Source organism: Amia ocellicauda, chromosome 1 (assembly GCF_036373705.1).
Source record: "Amia ocellicauda isolate fAmiCal2 chromosome 1, fAmiCal2.hap1, whole genome shotgun sequence".
NCBI lineage: Eukaryota > Metazoa > Chordata > Actinopteri > Amiiformes > Amiidae > Amia > Amia ocellicauda.
Genome location: NC_089850.1, coordinates 60,592,437 through 60,617,316, shown reverse-complemented (window position 1 = coordinate 60,617,316; position 24,880 = coordinate 60,592,437). Strand labels below are relative to the sequence as shown.

General features: G+C 42.1%; 2 protein-coding genes across 3 annotated transcripts; one reads left to right on the top strand and one right to left on the bottom strand.

Moving 5' to 3' along the window:
* Positions 1 to 5,215: 5,215 nt before the first annotated feature.
* Positions 5,216 to 9,585, top strand: pianp (PILR alpha associated neural protein). Its single transcript, XM_066712269.1, has 6 exons — positions 5,216 to 6,170; positions 6,772 to 6,825; positions 6,930 to 7,387; positions 7,645 to 7,723; positions 8,239 to 8,397; positions 8,711 to 9,585. Exons 2-6 carry the CDS (start codon positions 6,815 to 6,817, stop codon positions 8,730 to 8,732), a joined length of 729 nt encoding a protein of 242 aa, XP_066568366.1. The 5' UTR covers positions 5,216 to 6,170; positions 6,772 to 6,814; the 3' UTR covers positions 8,733 to 9,585.
* Positions 9,586 to 13,349: 3,764 nt separating this feature from the next.
* Positions 13,350 to 24,662, bottom strand: cops7a (COP9 constitutive photomorphogenic homolog subunit 7A). 2 transcript variants are annotated; one of them, XM_066712252.1, is made up of 8 exons: positions 24,532 to 24,662; positions 22,465 to 22,605; positions 20,871 to 20,946; positions 19,981 to 20,069; positions 15,312 to 15,514; positions 14,593 to 14,698; positions 14,205 to 14,402; positions 13,350 to 13,968 (listed from the first exon to the last, which is right to left on the bottom strand). In XM_066712252.1, the coding sequence occupies exons 2-7, from the start codon at positions 22,603 to 22,605 to the stop codon at positions 14,226 to 14,228; spliced, it is 792 nt and encodes a 263-aa protein (XP_066568349.1). In that variant the 5' UTR covers positions 24,532 to 24,662; the 3' UTR covers positions 13,350 to 13,968; positions 14,205 to 14,225. The 2 variants fall into 2 exon arrangements, with proteins under 2 accessions (XP_066568349.1, XP_066568341.1); XM_066712244.1 differs by having other exon boundaries at positions 14,230 to 14,402.
* Positions 24,663 to 24,880: the final 218 nt, after the last annotated feature.

The window sequence follows — 24,880 nt, the reverse complement described above, 5'->3', positions numbered from 1 at the left end:
GTAAATGTCCTTCAGTGGCCCAGTCGAAGCCCCGACCTAAATCCAATTGGAAATGACTTGATTGCTGCGCTCCGCTAGGCTTCATGGAGCTTGTACAAACGGTCAAATATGTCAAAATCCACGTGTGCAAATTTGAGAGCGCTATATAAGGGTAAGGATGATTATCTATCGAAGATACTCAAAGCACTTCACGTGTTAGGAGGTCCTACGTCCATCATCTCCAATGTACAGCAGCCACAGTGCACCAGTACATTCACCACAGAGAGATTAATGCCAATTATATCCGGGATTGACTAGGGCTGTAGTTGGAAATTTGACCAGGACACCCAGGTAAATGTGCTGGGATTTTTAGTGACCACAGAGAGTCAGGAGCCTCTTCTGAATGGCAACACTTATTTACAGCACAGTGTCCCCATCACTGTACTGAGGCACTGGGATCCACACAGACTACAGGGTGAGCACCCTCTACTGGTTTCACCAACACCTCTTCCAGCAGCAACCTTAGTTTTCCAAGGAGGTCTCCCATCAAAGTACTGACCAGGCCCAGCCCTGCTTAGCTTCAGTGGATTGCTACTGCTGAGCTGCAGGATGGTAAGGCTACTGGATGATATATACTGATCCCAACAGACTCACAGCTGAAATTGCTGCCAAACGTTCTTCCACCAAGTATCTAAGGAACTCAGGGGTGGTGGAGACTTATCCAATTATGATTTTTCAGTTTTGTATTTTTAATGTGTAATTTTCTTTCACAATAAACTATTTTCCCCTTTAACATTATGAAGTGTGGTGTGCAGATAAGTTGAAAATCCTCATTTAAATTAATGAGACTCAGGCACTGACACAACAAAATGCTTAATAAGTTCAAGGGAGTGTAGACTTTTTAAAGGATCCGTGTGTATATTGTCTCTCTCTCCCTATAGATATATATCATCCCTACAGAATGGAGCTGAGTCATCTTCCCTTCAGCTGGGCTATTTGGCAGAAAATGACTGTTGCTCAGTAGCCTACTTGCACTGGACGCCTGCAGATTCATGCAATTTCCTTATACTGCAACCTTTTCCTGTGCATTTTCATTACATTTTGAAAATATCATTATCATTATTATTGTTTCACTGACATCTTTATCTAAGGTGACTCACATGGTTTAAAAATCACTAACATGCAATGTTTGAAGTTTACACAACAAGAGTACAAACACCATCTACACACTACAGTGAATAATACACGACAGCATCAGAATGGCCCTCAGGTGTTAAACTGAACAGGGGTGTCTTAAAGAGGCACTCAAAGTTCATGATACCATGCAGTTGTGATGCACCCAGTCAGCTCCCTCCACCACTTTGGCCCACAGAGGAGAGACAGTGCCTTACAAAATGTTCACACAAGTTATGGCTGGAGCCCTTGGTTTGGGGTTTTAAAGAGAATTGGCATATTTTCTTGTTTTGCAACAGGAAAACAAGTATTTGTCAGTAGGACAACAAACCACCCAAGAAGCTTCTCATTTTGCTTGTTTTATTTAGTATTTTCAGCCAACTAATAACCTGCCATTAAAATAAAGGCACAGTATTACACTTGCTTACACAGCTCTGGCAAAAATTAAGAGATCAATTAACATTGATTTCTGAACTTGAAGTGGTCTCTTAATTTTTTCCAGAGCTGTATATATTGAAGCACAGTGCTGGGCAGGACAGGAAAAGCCACCCTGACCAGTATTACTTCTCCCAGAAGCCTTAGGGGGATGACTCTGGGGGAAGCACCTGACTTGCAGGACTCCCCTGATTGGCTGACTATTGCATATAAGCAGGAAGTCGGCAGCAGTGGTTGTGTGGTGTAGGAGTTGGTGTGTGATAACGATGGACAATGTATGTATTTGATTCCCAACAAAACTGCAATGATCAAACTTTATTTCTGCTTTGTTTAGTTTTTAATCACAAAGTTTGCAGTGCTTTCTGAGAGTGACCCGCATGGCATTTGTTTATACAAACCTTACCTTAAATTGAGGTCAATACAGTACATATTCATTTTCAGTGTGATGCATGTTCGACTGAAGTTATTAGTCATATTATTATTGATATTAGTATATTGTATCTTTGTGCTCTTGTAACACATGTTGACTATGAGCCCCGTTATACTATTATTGAATTATGTTTTGTGAAATGTTTGTATTTTTTGACAACTGCGAGTCATACATACATGCGTACATACAATGCTCTGTAAGACGGGGTCTAGGAAAACAGGTGTTCACACAGGGATGTGGTGAAAGACGTGAATATTTATTCTATCTACAGTGCTTGTGTGTTCTAAACCAAAATAGACATACAAAAAATAAATAAAAACATAACTCCTATTTGAACCCACACATAAAATGCAGCCCCCTCTCTACACATATATGAATAGGTACGTTAGCCCTTCATTCTGAGATACCCTTGAGTGCAGTGACGCACGTATCTACAATGCCCGCTAGATGGCAGCAAAAACACACAGCTCCTCACAGAGATACCGACGAGCCATGATGGCAGGATTGAGCAGTTCATTAAAGTATCTTTAATTCAAAGTGCAAACCTCTACCCTGCCGCGCTTTCAATACTAGTAAGGTCTTCCGACGACAAAGGGGTGTTTCCTTCTGCATTCAAGATAGCTCAGGTACGGCATTTACTTTAGAAATCTAATTTGGATAGTTCAATTGTTAGTTTTTTAACATTAACATTTCAAACATTAATTCCAAAGCTAAGGTCCTCATATGTATATAATCATATCATCCATGAGAAGTTCAGGTCTGGATTTAGGCCACGTCAGAGCATCATTTATTTATTTGTGCAGATTCAAATGCTGTACCTGTGTTAGTCCTTTTGGATTTGAGTGCTGCATTCAGAACTGTGGACCAGGCCATTTCACTTGATTATCTTGAAGAGTGGGTAGGTCTGTCTGGAACCATCTTGAAATGGTTCAGATCATATCTCACAAAGAGACAACAGTCCATTTCAAAATGAGCTGGTGTGCCACAGGACTCTGTTCTGGGTCCCTTGATTTTTTTGTCCTTATATGTTGCCATTAGAGGAAATCATTGAGCAACATGGGGTAAACGATCATTCTTATGCTGATGATACACACATCTATATTTCTGTCAAACCAGGTGACATTAATGACATTTTTTATTTGACTGTCTTGCTAATATTAAAAGTTGGATTTCTCAATTTATTTTGCAGTTAAATCAAGACAAAATGTAGGTATTATTAATTGACTTTCAGAAACAGACTGAATCTAGAAATATAGATGTGGAAATCCAGATATCTAACATAAAACCTGAAGTGAGAAATCTAGGGGTTGTATTTGATTCAAATTTTCCTTTAACCTTTGAATCTCACATTATACAAATAACAAAAGTGTCTTTTTATCACTTAAGAAACATTGCCACAGTCGGGCCATTTCTTACTTTTTCAGATGCTGAGAAATTAATGTAGGCATTTATTTAATCTAGACTGGATTATTGTAGGGGAGACCGGGGACAGTTGTAACAGGGGCTCAGTTGTAACACCTTCATTTCTTTAGTCACAGTCAAGGTAGACTGACGTCAATCCACAAAATTGTCAATGTTTATTAATGGTTCCCAGGGTTGGAGTCCACATGTTACATTTGACCCCATACAAAAAAAAGTGTTTTATTTTTGTGTTTGTTGATTAGTATTATGGTCTGAGTCCCCATTAGATTAGCATAGGATCATACATGTCTTTCTGTAACACATTGGTGGACTTAAATCCAGAAAGCACGTGGTATCCTTTTCATTTGTTGAAACTGAACAGTTTGCAAATATTATCAAAGTAAAACAAAGTCAAATAAAAAATCATATACTGTATGTGTCTATAGGCAGCACTGTGGAGTAGTGGTTAGTGCTCTGGATTCATGACTGGAAGGTTGTGGGTTCAAGTGCTGTTGTACCCCTGAGCAAGATACTTCACTTAGATTGCTCCAGTAAAATGCCCAGCTGTATAAATGGGTACAAATGTAAGTTGCCCTGGGTAAGAGTGTCTGCAAAATGACAAATAATGTAATGTATTTATACTCTGATACAGTGCAATGAAAAACACTTAATGGATAATGGAAAACTTGGATTTCAAGCTATATTGCAGTCTGCACGTTAGCTCTAAAAACATAAAAACCTGTCTGTGAAATCGTAGCAGACAGATGTAAGTTGTTTGTATTAAAAAATGACGTAACCAGCTCAAAGTCTCTGAGTAATGCAGCAGAAAATTTTACAACTGTCCCCATGTCCCCTAATGCCCTATTTTGAGATATTACTAGTCAGACTCTGTGGCAACTACAGCTGGTACAGAATGCAGCTGTCAAAGTCTGGACCAAAGCAAATAAGAGATCCCATATCTCCAGTGTTGACATCATGGTTTAGGATTGATTTTAACATTATTTTATTAACATACAAAGCACAGAATGCAACGGCCCCTGAGTATTGAACAGAGATGCTTACATCTGATCAGCCTGCACTAGAGCACCAAGGTCAGCTGACAGCGGCCTCCACGGCATCCCAAGAGCTAAACACGAAAGAAGAGCAGAGGCTGCGTTGGGTTACAGAGCAACGAGATTATCAAAGCAGCACCATCACTTCATACACTAAAAGATGGGTGAAGACACATTTTTACTTTGATTTAAATTTACAACTGGTTGTTTTATGTCATTAAATGTTTGTTGTAATTTATCCTGTAATATTTGAATGGATTATCTCTTTATTTTATTATTATATTTGTTAGTAGACACCCTTATCCAGGATGACTTACAATTTTTACAATATATCATATCACCATGATTTTTACATAAAATTACCCATTTACACAGCTATGTTTTTACCTGCACAGTCTAGGTACAGTTCATTGCTCAAGGGTACAGCAGCAGTGTCCCTCACCTAGAACTGAACCCACAACCCTCCACTCAGAGTCCTAACCACCACTCCACACTGCTGCCCTTTTAATGTTTAATGTGAAATGTAAATTCTCTGTAAATGCACTTTGAGATGCCTCTGGCATGAATGGCACTTATATATATATATATATATATATATATATATATATATCTGTAAAACAAATTATACTAACAACACTGCACAGGACCACATATGTTTTTATTAATAATGGAATATATTTAAAAAAAAACACAAAAATCACATATATTCACAAATGTAAGCGTAGGTTTAGGTGGATATTAAATTGTTTGATTGATACACAGACTTGAGTGCTTTCAGAGCTGCACTTTAGAACACATTAGAATGATCTTCAAAGTAATCTTAACATAAGTGTAATTACAGCAATAAAATCCTTGTAAACACACTGAATTTGAAACCTGTGCAAAACTGCACTCTTTCCTGGACACTACAGAGACAGGCTGCAGTCTGGGCTTGTACATTAATCGAGACACAACAGCACACAGTGTACCAACACACTGAATCACACACTGAAGTGAAATAGTATATTTAACATCAGTGAATCTGATCAAACAGACACTGACTGACTGGACGCTACAGCACATTAACAGTGCACATGAATGTACTGTAGTGCCCAGTCAGTCAGTCAGTCAGTATGTTTGTCTCAGTCATGTCAATCTCTCTCTCTCTTTCTCTATGAGCTGAACCTCTCCCTCCTTTCTAACTTCATCTCTTCCCTTTCACGATTTTAATGACACCCATCTTTTAAATCTCCCTCTTTCCCATCCTACATCACTCTCTCCCTGTCTCTCTCTCCCTCCCTCCTTTCCTGCATGTATATTTCCCTCCCTCTTTATTTCTCCCACCCTTTTTCTCTCTCCTCTATAAATCTGTTCACTCCTCCCGCTCTCCCTCTCTTCCCCTCCCTCCCTTTATCTCTCTCTCTCAACGTCTGTTTAACTGAACCCATTAAAAGCATAATTATCGTTTCTCTTTCCCACTCTCTCCATGCGTCTCTCCCTCTATCTCTCATTCTCTCTCTTGTTGATTCTCACCCCCTCCCTCTCCATCTCTCCCTCCCTGCCTCCTTCTCCTTTTCCCTCTGCCTCTCCCTCCCTCTCTCTCTCTCTCTCTCTCTCTACATTTCTAGCTATCTCAGTGTCTCTGTCACTAAGGCAACCAATGCTAGGTCCCTCTCCATCTCTCCCTCTCTCTCTCTCAGTCTCTCGTTCTGCAGCAAGAGGTTGGTGTGCTAACTAAATCATGCTTTATTTGTCTGTCTTTCTATCATGATATCACTGTATGTGTGTATCGTCTGTCGTTTCTGCCTGTCAGGCTGTGCTCTAATGTGAACAGGTGTCTGTGAGTGTGTCTGTGTGTTGTATGTGTGCATGTGTGTGTCTGTGTGTGTCAATGTTCAGTCTTCCTTCAGCCAGTCTGTGTGATTGAATCTATGTATCAATTATGCACAAGTTTAATTTTCTCTCTCTCTTTCCTTCTCTCTCAGTGCAATACTAATGTACTGTAATATCTGGTCTGGCAGACAGTCAGTATATCTGTATTAAAAACCACTCTCTTGTTCTCTATACCCTCTGTCTTCCTTCCCCCCTCTCATTCTCTCTCTCTCTCTCTCTCTCTCTCTCTCTCTCAGTGCAATGTTTATGTGCTGTAATGTCCATTCTCTCAGCATGTCTGTATTAATCCCCCCCCCTCTCGTATCTCTCTCACTCTCTCTATACCCCTCCTCCTCCCCAGCTCGCTTTCTCCACAGTGTTAATGTACTGTGGTGGCCAGTCAGTCAGTAAACATGTTTTTTTTTTTTTAACCCTCTCTCTCTTTCATAGAATGAAGATCAGAAAAGGAGTGCCTTTGTGAAAAACTGAAGCAATGGAGAGATGGTGAGGACACAATGACTTGACTGATACACTGAGTGACTGACTGAGTGACTGACTGACTGACCTCACTCTCTCTTTCACTTGTTCTCTCTCTCTCTCTCTCTCAGCTCCATCTCTCTGCCACACTCTACCCCCCTGCTCCAACTGTCTGCTCTCTGTCTCCTGGTTGCCATAGCAACACCCCCTGGTTCATGTGACCGGGCCTGGGGATCGGAGGTCAAAGGTGAGGGTGGGGGTGAGGAAGGCGAGAGTGCGGGACCTCTGCTGTCAGTCACAGCACCGGTCACGCCCACCGCCCCCTGGGCCGTCCTGTGGGGCCCCACCCATCCCCTAGAGGATGAGACGGGTCACTTCCTGTCTGCGCAGGAAACGCACCATCGGATTGGTACCCAAGGGGAGGAGGAGGAGGAGGAGGAGGAGGAGAAGGGGGGGGCACGGACCCCACGACATCATCACCGCGTGCCAGGTGGCCCCGCAACTACGGACCCTCAACTGCAGCTGGAGGAGAGAGACAGAGCAAGGGAGAGAGAAAGAGAGGACGAGACAGAGGGGGAGGAAAAAGAAGGTAGGGAGTTGAGTTTCTCTGCAGCTCTGTTCTCCTTCTTTGGTTTCAGGGCCTGTAGTTTTCAATGGGTGTGAGGGCTGGACTACAACTCTAATCATCTTTAGGGCTTCAGCAACAGTTGCTTGCTCAAAGGGACCTGGGTAATGTAGTTTCTGTACTAGAGTGGATGTTTAGGTTCATCAAAGTCACTGGGATTGGTTAATTATTCTGACTTTCTTCTCACTCATTCTCTCTTTTTCTGTCCCTTTCTCTCTCAGTTGATCCTCAGTTCTACGTTACTGTGACGATCTCCTCTGTCCTTATCCTTACTGCAGCCATCATTACAGCCAAATTGTGGTAAGTGTGTGTTTCTGTGAGTCAGTCAGTCGCTCAATCTGTCAGTCAGTATCAGTAGGTTCAACTCTATAGCAGGGCAGGCAGTTTTGTAGAGTAGTGCCTCCTGCTTTCACTCTCACTTGATTTCCCTGTGGTGACCCCAGTTCCTGTTTCTACAGAGCTCTGACTGTACACACAGCTGTACTGGGAAGTATTATACTCTTTATGTCAGTTCAGTTGAACAGCGTTGATGCTAGAAATGTGTTTGCAGGTGTATGGGCAAGAGGGGGGCAGTTGATTTTCATAGCTGATGAGCCCCACAATAATTGTAGGTCATGTGTTTATGCATGCTAGGTGTAAAACAGATCTGTTATCATTTATTTATATGATAATCCACTTGCAGACCCCAGTCTCTAAATGGTGAAATTTGTACAGTGTAAACATTATACATCCTTATACTTATGATAAATGCATTATAAACCTGTGAAATCCCACTGTAACTGTTAATCTTAGACCTCTCACTCTCGCTCTCTCAGCTATGACCGCAGCTGCTCCCAGCACACTCCTCCTCTCTCCCGGGGCGCCGCGCCTTCCCTCTCTCTCTCGCTCCCGCGCTCCCTCTCCCCGGAGGACAGCAGGCAGACACTCACCGGTGGGGGGGCCATCCCCCGCACCCCCTCCTTCGACCGAGACCGGTGAGTCCAGCCAGCCCCCTGTCCGCGTGTGTCTGTCTTTCTATGTCTGTCTCTGTTGCTTGTCAGTCTGTCTGTCTACTATACAACCCTGTGTATTTATTCCTGCAATGCCACAATAGATAACAAACTACAAATCCCATAGCCCCCTCTGAACAGCTGAAGAGCCTATAAACTACAAATAGACTGGTAAGAATTGTGGGTAGATGTAGTTTCATTATACAACTGCAATGTACTCTGTACTGTGCGTGTCTGTACTGTACTATTATGTACTATATTGCTCTTCTCTCTCACTCTGTCTCTCTCTCTCTCTCAGAATACCGGTGGTCAATCTGTGAGGCTCCTGTTTGTTGCCACACTACCTGCCTCTCCCATAAGGAGATGCTCCGGACTGTTTTTAAACTCATCTACAGATCTGTCTCTCTTTCTGTCTGCCGTATCATAGTTTTCTCTTCTTCTTTTTAAAAATTATTATTAATGTACATCTTTGTTTACCTGCCTTAATCTGAATTAAGCCACCTTATTGCAATCAGGTTACTCACTTTGTTCTTTTATTTTATTGCCTCAGGGCTTGAATTAGTTTTTTCAGAGACACTGATGCCAATAAGAACAGAATTCTAGTGAGCGTGACTAACGAGGTCGTTAAGCCTGATGCTTCACTGTCTGTGGACACAGGAGGAAACTGGGAGGTGGTGTGTTCAGTTCAGGACTGAAAACACAAGACACTTATATACACTGACTGACTGATTAATACACTTAGTGACTGATACTGAATCACTGACGGTCATACACTCACTGACTGACTGATTGACCGACTGAATGTGTTATGGTATACAGCACTTACTTGTGAAAACAGTGTAATAGTAAGAAAACAGTGTTTGTGGCCATAAGAATGCTAATGCTTAAATAGAGGTTTTGTACATGTACATGTATTATTGTTTTCTTTTTCGGCTCCATTTTCTATATCCCTCCAGCTGTTTAAATGTATTCTCCTTCTTCTTTGTTATTTTGTATTCATTTAGTTGTACTTCTTTGACATTAGCTGGGAGATTTTGCCTATTTGACTATCTTTCTATGGCTTTCATGTCTTTATATTAATCAGCTGTGTACTGAGTGTAACATGATCAGTGTGTGTGTGTGTGTGTGTTACAGTGGTGACCTAAACACAATAAAACTCAAGACTTTGTCAGACTTTTGTGTTCAGCTGTGTTTCTGTGTGTCTGGGGTTCGTGTCAGTGACACTCAATAAGTCCAGTCATCAGTTAGTTTTTATTTATTGTTCACCCATATCCAGTCAAACCAGCTTACTCTGCATGTGTTGCATCCTCGACAGAAACACAAGCCACATTCTCCACCTCGTTGCAAACTTATTTGCATAGATTTCAACTCAAGTCAACTATTTTGTAAAGAAATTTGTAGGGCTTATTTGCATTCTAACACATTCAATTTCTTCTCACTTCCAACAGCACTGGGTGGAGAACTGTATCTACAGAGTGCAGATCTCGCTGTTTCTTTGTGATGACACTTAGGGCCTGGTTCCCCAGTGGATAAGTAAATAAACAGCATCCCATTATTCTCAAACTGGCCCTTAATTTAGTTTTGTTCCCTCTCACTTTCACATTCAATCTTTCCATGCTTTATTACTTTGAACTCACAAACACACACTGTTTCATTGTCTGGATCTTCAAAACTACGCACAGATCAATGTCTCTCAAACTGAATGTGTAATTGCATGCATTCATTTACATAATACTGTACAGTACAGTAGTGACTGTAGCAGCAGCAATACAGTACAGTCCCTGACTGGAAAGCAGCTGTAGAGAGGAGTCAGTGACTCTTCAGGAGCCGGAGCAGCTGTACAGTACAGAGAAGTGTCTGCATTGTTAGTCTCCTTGTTTAAAAGCATCTGCTACATTACTAATTATACCAACGACAAATTCTCACTTTTCCACCTCCGCTCTCGTCTTGGCACTCGGAGGGTTAACCGTTCTCCCCCTCGTTAGCCTCCCCAGAGCCGCTTGCTCTCCTCTGAGTTAATTAGCGCGAAGAAACTCTCCCAGCTGTGAAAATATGCGATTGCTGGAATTAGAATTAATTTGCATTGCTGATTAAGCGAAAGACGTCACTAATTACAGCTGTTTTTAGACCAAGCAGAGTGTGAGAGTGGGATATAGAGACAGAGTGAGGGGTGGGGGGTTACAACAGTACAGTACAGAAACTGACTGAGACACTGACCGTACATTAACACCGCCTGGACACAATAGCACTGAAGCCCTGACTGCCTGGACACTGCACTGCATTACGGATAGTGAGGGGGTAAATTCAGTCTAGAAGTAAAAACCACAGAGATGGGGTAAATTTCAGACAAACGGCCTGACTGGACTCCAAAGTGCATTAACACTGAGAGAGAAAATTACCAGCTTACTCTCTTTCTCTCTCTTTCTTCCTCCCTCCTTTCTCCTTCGTCCTCTCCCTCCATTCTCTCTCTCCCCCTATCTCCTGGCTCTCCCCTCCCCTCTCCCTCTGTGTTGTCTCGTTAGCGGCTTCTTTGATGAAAACTAATCGTTTTCATTAGCGTCACAAACAGCTGCTGTTATCTGCCACTCACTGGAGACAGAGAGAGAGAAAGAGGGAAAAAGGGAGGTAGACGGGGGGGGGGGGTGTAGCGAAAGGCTCTAACTTTAATACATTTAAAAAAAAGAAAAGCAATAGAGAGAAAGGCCGAAGGCAAGAGGGAGAGAGAGGGAGAACAAGATGTGAGAGGGAAGGGAGAAAGGGGGAGCAGGGTAGGGGAAGCTGAGAAAAGAGGAGTGAAAAAGAGAGTTGGGGGGGTGAGACACAGACAAAGGTAAAATAAGAGAAAGAGAGAGGAGGACATTTTCTCAGCAAGAGATTTATACAAAAAAGACAGAGGGATACATGTCTTATTCAGAGAAAGAGAGATGGTAGGAGAGAGAAAGATTAACAGCAGAGAGACGGGACACACTTACAGACCACTACAGCACATTAAAACTGCACTTAGTGAGAATAAAAATACTAAAAAGAGCGATGTTACTTAATAAGCGAATACCAGACTGATGGTTTCAATGTATTAAATATATTGGAACTGCATATTCCAGAATTCTAAGCAGTTGTATGTGCAATATAAAGGTATTTACTTGTGTTTACATGTGTTTTCATGAAGGGATCTCTTCTTTATTGAGTAATGCAACTGCAGTCACCACCACAGCCATGTATTTATAGTGCCCTAGATACTGACATACCACCGAGACCATTGCTGAGGAGCTGCAGGCCTCGAGGGGCCAGGATCCGGCAGGTTTTACAGATGTATGTCAATTAAACTCTGATTAAGTTAATTTAAGGAATTCAGACCTGAGTTACTAACATGTATTAAAAGGGATGTGCATTCCTTTATTACTAATACATGTTATTAAATATTATTCCTGACGATGTGTAAATCAATTGTTAACATTTACAAGTAGGAACACATAATTTGTCAAAATAGTAAAGAAAAACAGCACTGATTCACCAAAAAATGTATATAAGATATTTAAATTATAACATTAATGCTGTAATATCACAAAGATAACGTAATAATAATGTTGTTCGCAAGCAGCACATTGTCACTTACAATTTAATGCAAGAAAATGTCCTGTGCATTAAATTTGACTATACACTTTAAACATTGTCAGATGGTTAACCCCTCTCTTTCATAGATTGACATTTTTCTGCAAACTCTTAGCAAACACCTTTTAGCATTTGGTTTTTAAATATTTGTTGACAAACTGTGTTCCTACTAGGCAATTGAAACATTTACATTATGTGCACATTCTACATGATTTACAGTGGCATCCACAATTATTTATACCTATAAAAATGCAAGTGTGCAATATTTCTTCCACAAATTATCTAACGTATGAAAATGTTAATATTAACACTGCACAGAGTAATATGTGTTTTACAAATTGGAAAAAAAAAACTGTAAAGTATCCAAGCATAAAATCCTGTAAAAATAATCAACTAATCAACCTTCTCTTATCTGGACATTAATATGAAGCTGCTGGAACTGTTACAGACACTTCCAAAGGTCACCAGTTTCCACCGGGTAGAAAAGGTTTCACACAGAAGCAGTGCATTAATAGCTTTAATGGTCAAGGTCAATGTTAGAGAGCTGTCTGTAAATTGCAGGTTAAAGCACATTGCCCTTCACATAATCAAGTAGTTTGAGTACCTTACCGGTACCTTACCAGGAAGAAAATATGAATTTGGCCAGACATGGTCAGAAATCCCTTCTGAGAAGATGCCAGAACCTTCCAAGACCACAGGAAGAGACTGCTCGCTTTCATCAGTCAGGAGTATACACAACCACTGACTGCAGGGACGTGAATAATTGTGATTTTAAAGCATGCCATTATTTGTCAAATATATGATGTTGCTGTGCAAGTTTGTACTAACTTTTTCCAAAACAAATGATTGCACACTTTAATTTCCTCCATTTCACTTGATTGGGGGTATGAATAAATGCAGTGGCCACTGCATGTATGCTATATAATTGATTTATACATGCAATTTACTTCCTTAAAGGAGAGCATTTGTTTGAAGTGTTAAGTGTCTCCATAAATCTCCATAACTGTATCCAGCACCACGAGCTGTTCCAGGTATTGCTCTGGGTCTTCATATGACACCAACAGATAGGAAGAAAACCCCAAACCCATTAACACCATGGCCTAAACACCTAATTTAAAACCTAAAATCTGCCAATTAGCTGACCTCTATAATGCCTGCCCCAAAGAGGGTTCTGGAACAGCCATGGTGTATGCGGCGTTGCCATCAAGCAGTGAGTCACTGGGGTGATGGCAGCAGTATGTCTTTGCTAATGTTTTGCCTCTTGCCTGAGTGGGCCTTTCGTAAGAGTTTGTGCAAGAGTTACCAACTGAGAGAGGAGGAGACTGGGGCAGATTTGTGATCTGTGATTTTATTCATTTTTATTGTCAATCCCAATTCACCTCCATTAAAACAAATATTAAAATCCCAACAGCATCAATAATAACAACAATAGCAATAGTAGCAAAATTAGCACACACACACACGCTTGCTCAGCCAGTCAGTCAGTGCATCAGTCAGTCTGTCGGTGAATCAGTCAGTCATTACGTGAACTATCCATCAGACACCGTCACACCTTCAATACACTGTCTCTGTGTGAACCCTCCCTCCGACACAGAGTATGATTGACTCTCTAACTGCTTGAAGTGCTCGGGTGTATTGGTGTCTGTCTGTGTACATTTGTCTGTGTTTCTCATGATCATTCCTGCATGTACTGACATCCATGTCAGTCTGTCATTATCTAACTGTGACTGTCTGTCCATCTGCCTATCTTACACCACTTCCCTCTCATTCTGTGCAACTGTCCATCTCTGTCTACTGTGTATGTGTGTCTATACGTCAGAGCGTCTGTCATTCTCTCTATTGTTTTACAGTTTCACTTTATCAGTCCATTTCCTGTCACTGTCTGTCCTGTCCCGTCTGTGCATCTTTCAGTTCGATTTCGACCAGATCTTGCCACTTCCACGAAGACTGATAATGAGAGAGAGAGAGAGAGAGAGTTTAATAATTAAAATATGGACCCTAGAGAGAATCCTAACAGAGATAAACAGACCCTAATACAGACCCTACAGACACTCCTAAAAAGATTAATACAGACATTAACATAGGGATCAACACTAATTCATATAAATCTTCAAAATTCATATAAATACACTCCCAACACTGAGAGAGTCATACAAACCCTAGGAAAGAGTCTACGAACACACCTAAACCAGAGAGAGGCTCTCTCACCCTTTGACCTTTGAACTCTTCTTGCCCGGCTGCCGTGGCTCCTGTGAGGAGGCAGGGTCTCGTGGCTCCCCAGTGGGCTGATCTGGGTCCTGATTTGTGGCTGCTCCTGCAGGGGCGGGGCCAGCAGAAGAGGAGGAGGAGCTGGCCTTCAGGGTTTTCTGTAGATTGGAGACCTGAGGGGGAGTTACAGAGAGAGAGAGTTGGGTTCATACAGACAGTGACTCACTGACTGAACACTACAGTACATTAACACTGCACTGAGATTGATGACGAGGCAGGGAAAGAGTTTAATACACACGGTACTTGACAAAACGGAGGGGCAGAGATGGAGTAAGGATGGCCTTTGACCCCTGACCCACTCACCTCTGTCTCCACTTGCACTTTCACTTTGAGCTGGCTCTCTCTGTACTGGTTAGCTCTGGTGACCTGCTCTTCAATGCCACAGAGCACCGCCTCACAGCCTGAGCACCTGAGGGGGGGAGGGAGAGATGATAATCAGTGAGAGTATGTATAGTTTGTGGCCCTCACTCTCTCTCACTCTTCTTCATTATTGTGACCAAGTATTGATTATTGATCATTATGGTATTGTAATGCACTGTACTGCACATATATATCTATCTATTATATACACATACATATAGCTCCAATTATTAACTATGACCAGGGGCCGGTTGCATAAAACTATATTAGACTGGTCAAAACCATTAGACTGGTCTTAATTTCAGTTAGACTAGTCTATGCAAGTTAGTCAGTTGCATAAAAATGAAGACTGACTAAGTCTATCTTTCCATTGAAAGTGCTGCCTGAGTCACTGCGACACTGACGCTGACCCCTGTATGCATAATTGACTAAGTAAGACCAGTCTTAGACCAGTCTAAGGAAAGACTGATTCATGCAATGGACTTAACGGAGTGTCTATCGTTAGTAGGACTTATAATTATACTAAGACAAAGACTTAGTCTATGTTCATGCAACCGGCCCCTCGACTATAATACACTGCACTGCACTGCACTGTACTGTGGTGCCCAGTGCTGCTGCTGGGAGCATTGCTTATCCATCATCGATCATTCATGATTGATTACCACTCCTGCAGGGTCTGTGCAATGTGAGGCAGCTCTGCACGGCCCAGGTCCCGGCCCACGCTGCAGTCCACCTCCACCTGCTGGTTCCTCTGGTCCAGTTTGCCCTGGATGGTGTCGCTGTACACGGCCTCGATGAGCAAGTCCTCCAGCTCACGCACGTTCCTGAGCTCCAGCTGCTGCAGGAGGAGCGAGTAAGGCAGACACTGAGAGAGAGAGAGAGAGAGAGAGAGAGAGAGAGATTGAGTATACAGCACATACACACAGATTTATTTACCTATCAATGTTGGATGCTAATCTATGCAAAAAGCTACATGTTCTCCATACGCTGACAGGATGAAATGAACTGTCAGGGAACAGAAATATTAACTTTAATTCAGCTACAGGATAAGAGTTGAAAGTCCTCTTACAAGCATTTAAAATACTACAGATCTGCCCCCCCTATATATATATACACTCACCTAAAGGATTATTAGGAACACCATACTAATACTGTGTTTGACCCCCTTTTGCCTTCAGAACTGCCTTAATTCTACGTGGCATAGATTCAACAAGGTGCTGAAAGCATTCTTTAGAAATGTTGGCCCATATTGATAGGATAGCATCTTGCAGTTGATGGAGATTTGTGGGATGCACATCCAGGGCACGAAGCTCCCGTTCCACCACATCCCAAAGATGCTCTATTGGGTTGAGATCTGGTGACTGTGGGGGCCAGTTTAGTACAGTGAACTCAAGAAACCAATTTGAAATGATTCGACCTTTGTGACATGGTGCATTATCCTGCTGGAAGTAGCCATCAGAGGATGGGTACATGGTGGTCATAAAGGGATGGACATGGTCAGAAACAATGCTCAGGTAGGCCGTGGCATTTAAACGATGCCCAATTGGCACTAAGGGGCCTACAGTGTGCCAAGAAAACATCCCCCACACCATTACACCACCACCACCAGCCTGCACAGTGGTAACAAGGCATGATGGATCCATGTTCTCATTCTGTTTACGCCAAATTCTGACTCTACCATCTGAATGTCTCAACAGAAATCGAGACTCATCAGACCAGGCAACATTTTTCCAGTCTTCAACTGTCCAATTTTGGTGAGCTTGTGCAAATTGTAGCCTCTTTTTCCTATTTGTAGTGGAGATGAGTGGTACCCGGTGGGGTCTTCTGCTGTTGTAGCCCATCCGCCTCAAGGTTGTACGTGTTGTGGCTTCACAAATGCTTTGCTGCATACCTCGGTTGTAACGAGTGGTTATTTCAGTCAAAGTTGCTCTTCTATCAGCTTGAATCAGTCGGCCCATTCTCCTCTGACCTCTAGCATCAACAAGGCATTTTCGCCCACAGGACTGCCACATACTGGATGTTTTTCCCTTTTCACACCATTCTTTGTAAACCCTAGAAATGGTTGTGCGTGAAAATCCCAGTAACTGAGCAGATTGTGAAATACTCAGACCGGCCCGTCTGGCACCAACAACCATGCCACGCTCAAAATTGCTTAAATCACCTTTCTTTCCCATTCAGACATTCAGTTTGGAGTTCAGGAGATTGTCTTGACCAGGACCACACCCCTAAATGCATTGAAGCAACTGCCATGTGATTGGTTGGTTAGATAATTGCATTAATGAGAAATTGAACAGGTGTTCCTAATAATCCTTTAGGTGAGTGTATATATATACACACACTACTACTAGCTACAATGGTAATGCTAGTATAGAGGCTTTACCAACTGTAGAAATACATCTCTACCTTGACAACGCAGCGATTCATAAAACCATTGTATGATCCATTAATTACCGTATCAGGGCAAGGTCTTGTGTAAACGAATCCCAGACAAAATAAAAGTTGATGCCGCGCATGTTATTGAAGTTTGATTAATTTATTTAGTGTATTTGAGTAAGTTAAGTATCCCAGAGTGTTGTAGCCGTATTTATACACTCACCTAAAGGATTATTAGGAACACCATACTAATACTGTGTTTGACCCCCTTTCGCCTTCAGAACTGCCTTAATTCTACGTGGCATTGATTCAACAAGGTGCTGAAAGCATTCTTTAGAAATGTTGGCCCATATTGATAGGATAGCATCTTGCAGTTGATGGAGATTTGTGGGATGCACATCCAGGGCACGAAGCTCCCGTTCCACCACATCCCAAAGATGCTCTATTGGGTTGAGATCTGGTGACTGTGGGGGCCAGTTTAGTACAGTGAACTCATTGTCATGTTCAAGAAACCAATTTGAAATGATTCGACCTTTGTGACATGGTGCATTATCCTGCTGGAAGTAGCCATCAGAGGATGGGTACATGGTGGTCATAAAGGGATGGACATGGTCAGAAACAATGCTCAGGTAGGCCGTGGCATTTAAACGATGCCCAATTGGCACTAAGGGGCCTAAAGTGTGCCAAGAAAACATCCCCCACACCATTACACCACCACCACCAGCCTGCACAGTGGTAACAAGGCATGATGGATCCATGTTCTCATTCTGTTTACGCCAAATTCTGACTCTACCATCTGAATGTCTCAACAGAAATCGAGACTCATCAGACCAGGCAACATTTTTCCAGTCTTCAACTGTCCAATTTTGGTGAGCTTGTGCAAATTGTAGCCTCTTTTTCCTATTTGTAGTGGAGATGAGTGGTACCCGGTGGGGTCTTCTGCTGTTGTAGCCCATCCGCCTCAAGGTTGTACGTGTTGTGGCTTCACAAATGCTTTGCTGCATACCTCGGTTGTAACGAGTGGTTATTTCAGTCAAAGTGGCTCTTCTATCAGCTTGAATCAGTCGACCCATTCTCCTCTGACCTCTAGCATCAACGAGGCATTTTCGCCCACAGGACTGCCGCATACTGGATGTTTTTCCCTTTTCACACCATTCTTTGTAAACCCTAGAAATGGTTGTGCATGAAAATCCCAGTAACTGAGCAGATTGTGAAATACTCAGACCGGCCCGTCTGGCACCAACAACCATGCCACGCTCAAAATTGCTTAAATCACCTTTCTTTCCCATTCAGACATTCAGTTTGGAGTTCAGGAGATTGTCTTGACCAGGACCACACCCCTAAATGCATTGAAGCAACTGCCATGTGATTGGTTAGTTAGATAATTGCATTAAAGAGAAATTGAACAGGTGTTCCTAATAATCCTTTAGGTGAGTGTATATACATGTATGACTTGTTCTTAAGAAACTACATATATAGGCTGTGACTGTATGTGTCATGATGCTAAGTTGCTACACGGGACAGATTTAATGGGCACTGTATTTAATAATGCACCGCAGTTAATTCTCCCACAGATACATAATAAGGAAATGATCTAGGATGCTTAAGCTATATTGTCAATGTAAATCAGATCATGATACAGGGAGAAGTATTACATGTTTATTTTATTTTTTTATAGAGCTGCTCAAAAACAGGAGCAGATACATCAAAATTAACACTTAATTTTCTAACAAATACTAACATTTTTAAGTAATTTGTTATATAAATAGGTTTTCAATATGTCCCGGTTTATTCTTTTGAATATCTGTTAGACATTATAAAAACTTTCCAGTCCAAAGTGTATTGCACTTTAATGTTTAAGGTATTTCGGCTTCCAGTTTTAAACACTAAATCCCAGAATGCCGAGCATCCCAGGATCCGTTTTGACCTTTCCTGTAATTACATCCCAGGGCAGCTGTACCTCACGACAATGTAGTGGAAACACTGCAAAGCAAATTTTAGGTGCAGTTACAGCCCGGCCACATGAAGGTGCCCCTAAATGTGGCTAGTGGAAACGAGGTATTATAGGGCCCTGAAACTGTGGCACAGTCCAGCCCATGTTATCCTTATGACCTCATGACTGCTCTGTCATCCCCGGCATCTCACTCTCCGTAGCTGATCACAATCTCTCTGTTTGACTTCCTGCATTAGACGAGACACCTCCCACCTGGGGGCTGATGAGACAGCACCCCGCAACCCAGAGGGCTAAGATACCACCCCCCTAGAGGGCCGGTGAGGATTGACCACCGATACCAGCACCATTTAAAGAGCATTCTGATCTTCATGCTGCTTGATTGATAAGTTATACTGCCTGGAGTGGAAGCAACCATTAGGCCCAGGCCTTAAGCAGAGAGTTTTTCTCTCCTCCGTGCATCATGTTTTACTTATTTCAGCACCTTGTATTAATTGTTTCAGTCTTAAAGCACTCTGTTGCTAGCTTGAGAAGGGCGCTATACAAAATAAACATTGATTGATTAATTGGTTGATTGGCTGAGGCACTGACCAGCTGGCTGGCTAACAATGAATGATTTCCTGCACAGTACAGTACATTACTACTTCACAGAGAGGGGTATATTTAGAGCAGAGTGAAAGGGGTGATAATAAAGAAGCAGTAGTGATTGAAGACTAATGTACTTCACATTGCAGAGACATAGAGGGTATGCAGTGTCTAACTCAGTGGTGGGAGACCTGGTCCAGCAGCGGCAGCAGTGTCTCTGGGTTTTGTTTTAGCTCAACTCTTATCAATTTAATTGCACCTATTCTTTGCTGAATCGAAGCAGTTAAGCACTCTTCCCAGGCTGCAGGCAGGTGTGAATCTAAAAAGACCAATAGGAACAGCAGGACTGACTGCAGCCCTTCAGGATCCGGGTTCCCCGCCACCAGGGGAGATGCAGGCTTTCAGCTGCATGCCCTGCTTACCTTGAGATTGGCAGCTAGGCTAATGATTGACAGATGTCTGAGTTTGTTCTTCTGGGCTGGAGTGAGCTCCGGGAGAGTGGCTGCGTTCTCTGAGGGAGCAGCAGGGAGAGTTATGTTTAATACAGACACTGTACTAGTACACTTTCTGTACAAAAACACACTATACAGAGAGTGTATAGAGTGTATACATGCAAGAAGCCAGTCTGCTAAATCAGTCAGGACGGTCCGCACATGCGTTGAGTTTGTTTACTTGATTGATTCAGCAAAAATCTGACACTTGCATATATTCTGTTTTGTGGTATGATTTGTAACATTTGTTTATTTTTTTATTTAAAACATATCAAATAATGAATTGTATGTCCACACGGCCTATAGGTGCACTCTCTGTTTAAACAAATTAAGAAACAATGTTTAACTACTTTTTGCATCTCTGAACAGTTAATTCAGACTGTCTGATGACTCATGCAACTGTTACAGTTTTAAAAGTGAAATAAAAGTAATAAATGTACTCCATTACATTCAATTTGAAAACTATGAGTGGATGTTTATTTCAGCTCTAACACATTTACAGCCTGTCATTGAAATAAAATAAATTGTTACACATTTCTCATTTTTGTATTAAAAACAGTAGCAAAATGAGTTAACAGTAATACTGACAAATAAAAAAATGACTCTCAACCTACAACTAAATACACTGCATCTACATGGATTTAATAAATCCAAATTAGAGGGATGCGGATTTCAGCTCTGTCAAATTCCCTACTGACAATATTCATACAAAAACACACTGCAGAGAGACACAGAGTACAGAAAAACAAGCACACTGTACAGATTGCCAAAAACAAGGCACACAGACATTCACTGTACAGACAAATGCAGACACTACAGACCTTTATAGTCGCTGTACGTCCCATAGGCGAAGAGATTGAGCAGCTGATAAACTGGAGCGTGAGGCCCGGACTCCAGCTGAGAAAGAGAGGGAGATGGGAAGGGGGAGAGATAGTTCATACAGATTCATCCTGGTACATTGCAAGGTTATGCAGACACCCTTACAGACAGACTAAATCATACAGCATGGAATCAGGGGAACACCTGGGCCTGACTACTTTTAAGCAGATGAATCACACTGAAAAATATGTGTGCACGTTCCGCCTCTCCAGAACGGTCCCCTGGCCATGACATCTCTGTTCAGACAGTCATTGGGGTAAATTACAAGAATTACATGTTCCACAACATTAACAACAAACTGATACACCTCATATCACTTGACATCCTCTGGAGGCTCCTGAAAAAGATGCACGACACAGGATTTCATTCAATTCAGCTGACATCTGGTCACACTATTTTGCCAGGTAGACAAACAGTACAATTTTCACTAGAATTGTATTGGTTTAGACAATCTGCTTCTGACTGACTCAGCTACTATCTACAGCGTATTTAATGACACCCTTATACACTCGACCTGCCACTCCGACAAGCATATGGTGCAACAAATATGTTACAGCACAATGCAAGCAAATAAAAGCAGCAACCGTGCACACTATCGTACACAATGGACTGTCTGCTCAGGTGCAGAGAAAGCCATCCTGGACAATCACAGTGCAGAACCTATGGTAATGACTCTCAAATCTCAAAATTAATACAAGAGATCAGCTGGTGAATGTTGGCAATGCTGGGAAAATGCAACACTTTTAACAACATTCAGGACAGACCTGCAGAACTTTCTACAAGTCTGAAACAGAGGCTCTGAAAGAAGGTGACGGAAATGGCCCTTTCAAAGCCTTGGGATCAACTGTAACTTTATCAACAACAACTTTTTTTTTTTTTTTTTTCAACTGTTAGTGCAAACAGCTGTGGATTAATCCAGAAACGTTAAAAGAAATTAGAGGAAATGTAATTGAAAAAGTGACAAGCATCCTATCAATTTTGGCTGTAATGAATAAATCTCCAGTGGTGAGGAGATTACATTCTCTTGCTGGTGACCACAGAAACAGCAGAAAGATGTTTTTCGTCCCTTCATTGCAAGAGAAGATATTTACTCTCAAAAATGACACAAAAGAGACTTAATCACTTGATATGTGCATATCGGCATAAGAAAGCACACTAACAGACATGATCTCAACTGGCTCTCTGTTTAGGCAGGGAAGTACTAAGATACTGAATGTACTGGGAAGTTTGGCCTTTAAGCTGCTTTCTGGCGAGTTGTTGACCTTTCATTCTATTGTATTCCAAGTAACCATGATAAATAACCTCTCAGACAGTATTTAAGTTGTTAATTAAAATGATCCTTATGATCTACTTTGCAATGCAAGTTAAGATAACTTGGCTTAATAACAGTTAAAAATAATTATTATAATAATAAATTACAATTAATATTTTTTGTGACGTAAAACAAATGAATAATACATTTCATAATACAAAGTCAGTGCACCAATGTGTCAAACAGAGAAATCGGTCAGCACATCTCTCGCTGCCTCGTAGCACCTCTCTGACGTTGGGCAGCTCCAGGATGTCAGAGAAGACGTACAGGCCAGGCGTCTCCAGCAGGGAAGACAGGGCCTCGGCCAGGGGAGCCCCCGACAGAGACAGCAGCTGCTCCAGCGACACCTGCCTCACCTCCGACATCTGAGAGACAGAGAGAGAGAGAGAGAGAGAGAGAGAGGGTAACTGACACAAAATGACTGACTGACAGACTAATTCACAGATTGACTTTAATACAGTGTTTCACTGACTATATCATAAATTACAGTAAAGTACAACACTGTACATCAACACTGACTGACTGGACACTACAGCACATTAACACTGACTGACTGGACACTACAGCACATTAACACTGACTGACTGGACACTACAGCACATTAACACTGACCGACTGACTGACTGGACACTACAGCACATTAACACTGACCGACTGACTGACTGGACACTACAGCACATTAACACTGACCGACTTGACACTACAGCACATTAACACTGACCGACTGGACACTACAGCACATTAACACTGACTGACTGGACACTACAGTACATTAACACTGACCGACTGACTGACTGGACACTACAGCACATTAACACTGACCGACTGGACACTACAGCACATTAACACTGACTGACTGGACACTACAGCACATTAACACTGACTGACTGACTGACTGGACACTACAGCACATTAACACTGACTGACTGGACACTACAGTACATTAACACTGACCGACTGGACACTACAGTACATTAACACTGACCGACTGGACACTACAGTACATTAACACTGACTGACTGACTGACTGGACACTACAGCACATTAACACTGACCGACTGGACACTACAGTACATTAACACTGACCGACTGGACACTACAGTACATTAACACTGACCGACTGACTGACTGGACACTACAGCACATTAACACTGACTGGACACTACAGTACATTAACACTGACTGACTGACTGGACACTACAGTACATTAACACTGACTGACTGACTGACTGGACACTACAGCACATTAACACTGACCGACTGGACACTACAGTACATTAACACTGACCGACTGGACACTACAGTACATTAACATTGACCGACTGACTGACTGGACACTACAGCACATTAACACTGACTGACTGGACACTACAGCACATTAACACTGACCGACTGGACACTACAGTACATTAACACTGACTGACTGACTGACTGGACACTACAGCACATTAACACTGACTGACTGGACACTACAGTACATTAACACTGACTGACTGGACACTACAGTACATTAACACTGACTGACTGGACACTACAGTACATTAACACTGACCGACTGGACACTACAGTACATTAACACTGACTGACTGGACACTACAGCACATTAACACTGACCGACTGGACACTACAGCACATTAACACTGACCGACTGGACACTACAGTACATTAACACTGACCGACTGACTGACTGGACACTACAGCACATTAACACTGACTGGACACTACAGTACATTAACACTGACTGACTGACTGACTGGACACTACAGCACATTAACACTGACTGACTGGACACTACAGCACATTAACACTGACCGACTGGACACTACAGTACATTAACACTGACTGACTGGACACTACAGTACATTAACACTGACTGACTGACTGACTGGACACTACAGCACATTAACACTGACTGACTGGACAATACAGTACATTAACACTGACTGACTGAACACTACAGCACATTAACACTGACTGACTGGACACTACAGCACATTAACACTGACTGACTGGACAGTACAATAACACTACAGTTTAATATACACCCAGACTGACTCCATACAAGATAACCGCACTCAGTTTTACCAGTTTCTGTATAGAAACGCTCAGTCCTCTTTGAGAACGCATCAAATCTAACCCCAGGCTTCAGGGGGAAACACTAGGCCTCGGCATATTTCTACTCGTTTACACCGAAATGAGAGTACAGAAAAATGGCAGAGAGAGTCGGGGGATGCATTGTGGTCGATATGTTGGTTTAATTGGAATTTACATTCATATTGTATATATAATACCTTGTAAAAGACTGCAGAATGTCCAAAATAGAAGCTGGAAAGCACGCAGTTGACTTCTACAGCGACACACCAGCGGCAGTTCCTATTGGAGGAGCCAGGAGGAGAGGCGGGTAATGTTCTCTCGAACTGGATGACGGTTGGTTAGACGAGTTTGTGTGTATTCCGCAAACAAGGCAAAGCAGGGACCATAGATATAGAATCACTAGATATTTTTCTTATGAATGTGTTAGTATTCAAATCGGCGGCCATATTTACTAGGAACGGAAATACTGTGCCTATAATAACTCAACAGATAGAAACCGAGATACAAAACCGATGATTATTTTTGTTTAAACTTTTATTTATTACA